This window comes from Cricetulus griseus, chromosome 4 (assembly GCF_003668045.3).
Source record: "Cricetulus griseus strain 17A/GY chromosome 4, alternate assembly CriGri-PICRH-1.0, whole genome shotgun sequence".
In the NCBI taxonomy this organism is placed as follows: Eukaryota; Metazoa; Chordata; class Mammalia; order Rodentia; family Cricetidae; genus Cricetulus; species Cricetulus griseus.
The window spans coordinates 134,273,614-134,282,289 of NC_048597.1; the positions used below are offsets into that span (position 1 = coordinate 134,273,614).

The window sequence follows — 8,676 nt, forward strand, 5'->3', positions numbered from 1 at the left end:
ACTCTCGGGTCACGTGATCCGAGACAGCATGGCGCTGCCCACTGTGGTTTCAGCCCACGTGGTTCCGGGACCGAAAATGGCGGCGGCGGCGGGCAGCCCGGCTTCGCTCGAGTCCGCTCCGCGCATCATGCGGCTGGTGGCCGAATGCAGTGGCTCCAGAGCCCGGGCGGGCGAGCTGCGGCTGCCGCACGGCACTGTGGCCACCCCGGTGTTCATGCCTGTGGGGACACAGGCCACCATGAAGGGCATCACGGCGGAGCAGCTGCACGGCCTGGGTTGCCGCCTCTGCCTGGGCAACACCTACCACCTGGGGCTGAGGCCGGTCGGTCGGTGGGTGGGCTCGACCCGGGGTGGGCGGCGGGGGCCCCCGGGCTCGGTGGGCTGACCCCCGGCCTGGCCAGGCAGCTGCGGCCGCCCCTAACGCGGCGCCTCGTCCCGGCCCCCAGGGCCCGGAGCTGATCCAGAAGGCCCGCGGCCTCCACGGCTTCATGGACTGGCCGCACAACCTCCTCACGGTGAGTCGGGCCGCCGCCCTCGGGCGCTGCTGGGGCGGGGGTCCCCTGCGGCCGGCTCCTGACAGCTTCGCGCCCGCCCCGCCCTCCAGGACAGTGGCGGCTTCCAGATGGTGTCCCTGTTCTCCCTGTCCGAGGTGACGGAGGAGGGCGTCCGCTTCCGCTCGCCCTACGACGGCCAAGAGATGCTGTTGAGCCCGGAGAGGTCCGTGCAGATCCAGAACGCCCTGGGTAAGAGAACCCTGGGGCAGAGTCGCCTTCACCCTTCCTGCAGCCTCGGCCTCATTCACCCAACTAAAATAATGATAAGGAATAGACCCTGTGTTGGGAATGCCTATTACTGTGGTTTGCCGATGTCCTGGGCTAGACCCAGCGCAGCGAACAGAACAGAACAAAACAAACACGTAAAAAAAAAAAATGCATGTTACGGCCGCTTAGCGGGAAGATTGTTGCGGGTTCCAGGTCTGCTTGGGCTAGCCAGTAAGAACCTGTTTTCTTCTGACTCTTTTTTATTTATTATGTATACAACATTCTTCTTCCATGTATATCTGCACACCAGAAGAGGGCACCAGATCTCATTACGGATGGTTGTGAGACACCACGTGGTTGCTGGGAATTGAACTCAGGACCTCTAGAAGAGCAGCTGGTGCTCTTAACCTCTGAGCCATCTCCCCAGCCCCCCTTCTCTGACTCTTGATACCGGTAGTATAAACACAGTGCTACTAGATATGTAGTTGTTCTTTTTTTATTTGTTTTTGTTTTATATTTATGTATGTTGTTATTACTTTATTTGTTTTGAACAGGGTTTCGCTATGTAGCCTTGATTGGCCTGGAATTTGCTATGTAGATTGGTAGACCAGGCTGGCCTCAAATGCACAGAGCTCTGCCTGTTTCTGCCTCTGGAGTGCTGCGATCAAAGACAGATGCCAGCACACCCAGCTGTTACTGTTCTTAGTAACAAACTGAATTTAATGAAATAATGGTGGCAACAGCATGAGATAGGGATGCTTTAGCCCCCCCCCCTTTTCCCCCTATCTGGATAATTTATTTATTTATTTTTATCTTATTTTTTGAGACAGAGTCCTACATAGTCTTGACTAGCCTGGAACTCACTCTTAACCTCTTTAACTGAGGTTGACTTTGAATTCTCAGTCTTCCTCCCTCCATATCCAGAGTGGTGGGATTACAGCCAAATGGCATCATACCCAGTTATAATAAGCTGGAGATCAGACCCAGGGCTCTTTGCACACTTCATAAGCACTGTACTTACTGAGTTGCATCTACAGCCCAGGACAACTTATAATATTGTATGGATTTCAAATGATGCTGGAGCCTTGGCACATGAGCTCCAATTCCTCCCCCTTCTCCACGTACAAGTAGTAAGTTCTGTCAGGGGTTTGTGTGTGGTTCTCAGGTGGAAGCCAGGGCCTCTCAGGTGCTGGGCATGGTCTCTGTCCCAGAGCCTTCTTATGGAAACTGTCTGTTATGCTAAGTGGAGCCAGAGCAGCTACGTGATGATGTTTCCTTCGGTCCTTGTATCTTCTGATCTCAGGATAAGGCTGTTCTGGTATGGTGTGCTTTCTATTGCTGTAGTAACACCATGACCAAAAGCAACTTGGGGAGGAAAGGGTTTAATTTCATCGTACAGGTTTTAGTCCATCACTGGGGGATTCTAGGCAGGGGCTCTACCACTGAGCCATAGCCCTAGTTCTTGGTTTTAGACACAGGGTCTCCCTATGCTGTACTGCCTGCACTGAGGCTCAGGATCCTCTTGCTTCCTGCTGGGAGTATAGGCGTGCTCAACCATACATGGCTCTGCCTTGTTTTTGTTTTTGGAGAAAGAATGTAGCTTTGTTGCTCAGCCCTGGACATGACTTGTTCCCTCTAGATCTGGTATTGATGAAAGCCACCCATCCATCTGTTTGTGTGGTTTTTTTTTTTCCCCCCTGTGGCTGTGATGAGAGTCTGACCAGAGTAAGTTGAGGAGTAAAGGGTTCTTTTTGAGTGGGCATATACTTCCAGGTCACAGTTGATCATTAGCTGTTTTACTTCAAGATTAATTATTATTAAATTTTCAAGATTGAGTTTCTTTGTATAACAGTCCTGGCTGTCCTGGAACTTGCCTTGTAGACCAGGCTGACCTCGAACTCAGATCCACCTGCCTTTGTCTCCTGAGTGCTGGTGTTAAAGGAGTATGCCATCATGCTCAGCTTATTTTTATCATTTTAGATTATGCATTTGTGTGTACGTGTAAGTGCAGGTGCCTGAGGTAGTAGATTTTCCAGACCTGAAGTTATAGACAACACTGATTTTTCTGGGTTCTGGGAATCAAGCTTGGGTCTTCGGGAAGAACACTGGGTGCTCTTAAGCACAAAGTCGCCTCCTCAGCCCAGAGCTAGCTTTTTCATATAGCCCAGCATCACTTGCCTATAGGTGGTGTGGCTCACAGAGACTGGGTCCTCCCATATCAGTCATTCATCAGGACAGTCCCACAGATTCGACCGTAAGCCAATCTTACCTACAAACATTTTTTTTGTTTGTTTGTTTTTGTTTTTTTTTTTAGACAGGGTTTCTCTGTGGCTTTAGAGGCTGTCCTGGAACTTGCTCTTGTAGACCAGGATGGTCTCGAACTCACAGAGATCCGCCTGCCTCTGCCTCCCGAGTGCTGGGATTATAGGTGCGCGCCACCAACGCCTGGTTCCTACAAACATTTTTAATTCTGGCTTTTCTCTCAGATGACTATGGGCTGGATAGTCTTATCTGTCTAGTTGTCCATTAGTCCTTGCATCTATTTTGTCTATCTATTTATCTAAATCTGTCTCTATCTAAGCTGGGGGTGTGACCCAGCTCCTTATACATACCAAGCCAGGACTCTGCTTTTGAGACATATCCTCAGACCTCCAAACCTTTTTTTTTTTCCTAGACAGGATTTCTCTGTGTAGCCTTGGCTGTCCTGGAACTCTCTGTGTAGACCAGGCTGGCTTAGAACTCACATAGATCCGCCTGTCTCTGCCTCCCAAGTGCTGAAACTAAAGGTGTGCGCCAGTACCACCTTGTGCCTACAAACCTTTTATTTGGTAAGTCTTTGGGTGTCAGAATTCTCAGAAGGAAGCATTATGCTAAAGGTGGCTCTGGTTTATCTGTATCTTGGTGTGTGCTCTTGTGCCGCAGAGCAAGCATGGGAGACAGAGGGTTCTAGTCCTTGCGTCCATCTTGTCTGAGACAGGGTTTCATGGTCCAGGCTGTCATCAAACTCTATGTAGCCAAGAATGACATTAAATTCTATTTTTCTCAAAATACATATTTATCTATCTATTTATTAATTTATTTATTTTAGAGACAGGGTTTCTCTGTGTCTTTGGAGCCTATCCTGGAACTAGCTCTTATAGACCAGGCTAGTCTCGAACTCACAGAGATACCCCTGCCTCTGCCTCCCAAGTGCTGGGATTTAAGGTGTGTGCCACCAACACCCGGTTTTTTTTTTTCTTTCTCTCTTTCTTTCTTTTTTATTTGAGACAGGGTCTCACTGTATAGCCTTGGCTGCCCTAGATCTTGCTATGTAGACTAGGTTGTTCTTGAACTCACAGACATCCTCCCACTTGTTTTGGGAATAAATGTATATGCCAACCATGTCTACCTGTTTTATTTATCTTATGTAACATAGGTGTTTTGCCTGCATACGAGTCTGTGTACTATAGCCACCAAGGCTAGAAGAGGACATTGGATTCCCCAAAACTGGTTGTGAGCTGCCATGCAGGTTCTGGGAACTAAACTGGGTTTTCTGGAAGAGTAGTCAACACTCTTTTTTTGTTTGTTTGTTTGTTTTTCAAGACAGGGTTTCTCTGTAGCTTTTGGATGCTGCCTGGAACCACTCTGTAGACCAGGCTGGCCTTGAACTCACAGAGATCTTCCTGCCTCTGCCTCCCAAGTGCTGGGATTAAAAGCGGGCTCTACCACCACCTGGCTTGCAGTCAGTACTCTTAACCATAGAGCCAACTCTCTAGTCTCTAGCCTCAAACTCCTGGTTCCTCTGCATCTACTTTCTGAATTCTGGGATCACAGGCCTGAACTCCACACCCACTTTATGCAGTGCTGGGAATAGAACCTGTGGCCTTGTGTATGCTAGATAATCGCTATACCCTTGGATCTATAGCCACAGATTCTGGAGCATAATTGTAATAGTTACCTGTAAAGCTGGGCACAGTAGAGGTAGAGGCAAGGGGTCTGGGACATCCTGGGATCCATGATGATAATTTGCAGGAATCAGGGTCCTCCCTCTACCATGAGGATCCTGTGGGTTGAACTTGGGTAGTCAGACCTGGAGGAAAGCATGTTTATCTATGGAGCCATCTCACTGGCCTATGGGGTTATATGTACAAATGAAAACAAAAATTTTCTCAGCTTCTGTGCAGCCATATTAGGATGATGACAAGAAGGTGGTGGTACCTGCAAAGGTCATCTGTGTCTTCCTGTCCCTTACCAGAGTGCCCTCTCACCCTCAGGCTCTGACATCATCATGCAGTTGGATGACGTGGTGAGCAGCACAGTGACAGGCCCCCGAGTGGAGGAGGCCATGCACAGGTCTGTGTGTGTGTGTGGGTTGTGTGTGCACAGGAGAAGGGTTTGGGCCCTGTGGTTCCCTTCTGTCTCCCTAGCCACTAGAGGTTCTGTGATCCGACCCTTGTGCAGGTCAGTCCGCTGGCTAGACAGGTGCATTGCAGCCCATCAGCGTCAGGACAAGCAGAACCTCTTTGCCATCATCCAGGGTGGACTGAATGCCGATCTGCGGACCACTTGCCTGAAAGGTAGAGTCAGGAACTGGAGGAGGTGGGGCTGGTCCAGGCAAAGAATGATGCTTTGGCTAGCTGTTAACTGGCAAAGGATGCGACGAGTGCAAGATGCATGAGTCAGAGGCCCTAAAGCAGGGTGCAGTGGGCAGGTCTAGAAACTGGAAGTAATGGAGGCAAATACTGGTCTCAAGGTGAGTCTTTTTTTCTAATTTGTTTATCACCTTTGCCTGCTAAGCCATCTTGTTGGCTCTTTTCACATACTTTGTTGAAATATTATGTTGCCTTCTGACAGGCCTTCATGTAGCCCAGGCTGGCCAGGACCGCACCTTGTAGCAGAGGATGGTCTTGTACTTATCCTTCTGCCTCCTCTTCTGAGTCCTAAAGTCACTGGCATGCATCACCAAACAGATGATGTGCTGGTGATGGGACCAAGTGCCTCACTCGCCCCACTGGGCAACCATTCTACAGCTGAGCTACACCCTTGCCCACAATGGTTTACTACATCTAAACTGCTGAGGTTTTAAAGCCGAAACCATGACCGACACCCCTCTTTCTTCCTTCTATTTCTAGTCTTTGTTTCTTACACTTCTTAAAATTAATTATTTAATTTTTGAGACAGGGTCTCTCACGTAACAGCCCTGGCTTCTCTGGGATTAAAGGCATGTGCTACCATGCTTGGCAAGTTATTTTTATTTTATGTGTATGAATATTTTCCTGCGTGTATGTTTACCACATGTATGCAGGGCCCAAGAAGGCCAGAAGAGGGTGTTTGATCATCTGGAACTGGAATTACAGATGGCTGTGTGCCATGTGGGTACTGCAGTCTGAACCTGGTACCCCTGAGAGAACAGCCAGTACTCTTAACCTCTGGGCCACCATCTCACTACCCTTCCTTCTGCATGTAACTCATGCTGTTCTGGGAGTCACTGTGTAGCCCAGGCTGATGACAATCTCTTGATCCTCAAGCCTAAGTCTCCTGAGGGTTTGGGATTCCAGGGTGTATCCAGATGGTTTTATGATTATGGAATGCTGTACCAAGGGAAATAACCGCCTTGAGACTAGAAAAGTCAAAACCCTAAGTCCTCCTAAGCTGGGGATGTCTGTTCTTTCAGAGATGACCAAGAGGGATGTGCCAGGCTTTGCCATCGGAGGTCTGAGTGGGGGAGAGAGCAAGGAACAGTTCTGGAAGATGGTGGCGTTAAGCACCTCCATGCTGCCTAAGGACAAGCCCAGATACCTGATGGGGGTTGGGTATGTCATTGTGGAGGAGACAGCCCTGAGCCATGCTGTGGGGAACAGATCCTGGGATTCCCATGCCCTTAGGGGGGATCCTTTTGGGAAGAAGGGTATAGCGTTACTGGGGAGCTTTAGGCTACTACCTGATGTAAACAATGTTCTGGGGTATCCTCAGCTATGTAGGGAGTAAGAGGCCAGTCTGGGCTACGTAAACCACAGTCTCAGTACAAAAATAGATAAAGGAGAACACTTATCATTTGAGATCCAGTTGGGGCAGAGGGAGGCCTGGGAAACCCTCTGTTGAGGCTGACTGTGTGCTCCTCACTCTCCCACGGCTGCAACCCAGCTATGCCACTGACATGGTAGTCTGCGTGGCTCTTGGATGTGACATGTTCGACTGTGTATACCCCACACGGACAGCGGTGAGGCCCGGGCAGGGGACTGGAGGGGCTGGGAGCCCATGCCCCTCATGATCTTGACCTTCATGTCCCCAGCGCTTTGGCTCTGCTCTTGTGCCCACTGGGAACCTGCAGTTGAAGAAGAAGCAGTATGCCAAGGATTTCAGTCCCATAAACTCTGAGTGTCCCTGTCCCACCTGCCAAAAGTAGGTCTTAGAAGCTGGGGATTGGAGAGGAGAGGGGCCTCAGGCTATGTATAGCCACTAACTATGTGATTGCAGGCACAGCCGCGCCTTCCTGCATGCCCTACTGCACAGTGACAACACCGCGGCACTGCACCATCTCACTGTGCACAACATTGCCTATCAGGTGGCCTGGGCATGGTGTAGGGTGGTGTCTCAGGGCCCTGGGGTTGGCAGAGAAGGGAAGGGTCTTGGCTCTGAGGTCAGAGTAGGTTGAGGCTTTGATAGGAGCCTCACATGGCTCCTTTTATTTGAGGGTGTGATATGGGGGCTCCTCCTTTGCGGGTATAATGAGTCTGGGCCCTAAGGGCCTTGTGGGCGTGTCTGATCTAGGGGTGTGGCATGGGCAGGACCCTTGAGCGTGGCCTGTCTCCCTTTGCCTTGGGTTTGTGATGTGGGGTGACTCTTGGCACACCTGGTGCCTTGTGGGTGCTCCTGGGACTACTGGTGGCCTATGCCCAAGCTGATGCTGCTGCCTCCTCCCTCCCCCGCAGCTGCAGCTCCTGAGCAACCTTCGAAGCAGCATCTTGGAGCAGCGCTTTCCTGACTTTGTGCGGAACTTCATGCGCACCATGTATGGTGACCACAGCCTTTGTCCTGCCTGGGCCGTTGAAGCACTGGCCTCCGTGGGAATCACACTCACATGACCTGGTTGCCTGGGAGGGACACTGGGGTATGGGGGAATACTGAAGGATTCTTCTTTTTAAAAATTTTTGTTACTGATTTTTGTTTTCATCTGATATCTGGTGTCTTCTTGGGGAGGTGGCCTGTCTGTCTTTTTCCTGGCCCCAAGCTTCACTGTAGGTGGATGTCTTGCTTCTCAGTAGAAGTAACATAGGGAGTAGAGGTGGGCCCAGGATTGTGTATATGTGGGGAGGCTTAGTTTGATCCCATGACAGAAAGAAAGGCAGATCCAGGAAAGGTCAGGGAGGTGGCCCTTGGAACTAGAGTTTAATCTGGTGGCTCTTAGCTGTGATCCTAACTCTAGAGAGGCAGAGTTGGGGGACGGCTGCAAGTTCAAGGCCAATTTGGTTTTCATAGCCAGCCAGGGGTACCCTTTCTCAACAAAACAAAACAAAAGACAAAAGTAACCATATCATCAGTGTAGTAACTAGGAACCACCCGGTACAGTTGAATACAGTAAAAAATGGGGGGCTCTTTTTGGGTTTCAAGATAAGGTTTTGCTGTGTAGCCTTGGCTTTCCTGGAACTCACTCTGTAGATCAGGCTGGCCTCAGATTAACAGGGATCCACCTGTCTCTGCCTCCCAAGTGCTGGAATTAAAGGTATACGCTGCTACTGCCCAGCTAGGGGCTCTGTCTTTTTATTTTATATGCATTGTGTTTTTTGTTTTTGTTTTTGTTTTTTTGGCCTTCGTATATGTCTGTGTGAGGGCATGGGATCCCCTGGAACTAGAATCACAGATAGTTGTGAGCTTCTGTGAGTGCTGGGAACCTGAAAGAGCATTTAGTGCTCTTAACTATTAAGCCATCTCTCCA

General features: G+C 49.9%; 1 protein-coding gene across 3 annotated transcripts; it reads left to right on the forward strand.

The window, feature by feature from the left end:
- Qtrt1 (queuine tRNA-ribosyltransferase catalytic subunit 1) lies at positions 1-7,913 on the forward strand. 3 transcript variants are annotated; one of them, XM_027411540.2, is made up of 10 exons: positions 1-322; positions 447-515; positions 605-743; positions 5,015-5,093; positions 5,202-5,317; positions 6,415-6,553; positions 6,885-6,960; positions 7,033-7,142; positions 7,218-7,305; positions 7,673-7,913. In XM_027411540.2, the coding sequence occupies exons 1-10, from the start codon at positions 29-31 to the stop codon at positions 7,823-7,825; spliced, it is 1,263 nt and encodes a 420-aa protein (XP_027267341.1). In that variant the 5' UTR covers positions 1-28; the 3' UTR covers positions 7,826-7,913. The 3 variants fall into 3 exon arrangements, with proteins under 3 accessions (XP_027267341.1, XP_027267342.1, XP_035299408.1); XM_027411541.2 differs by having other exon boundaries at positions 7,072-7,142; XM_035443517.1 differs by lacking the exons at positions 6,885-6,960; positions 7,033-7,142.
- Positions 7,914-8,676: the final 763 nt, after the last annotated feature.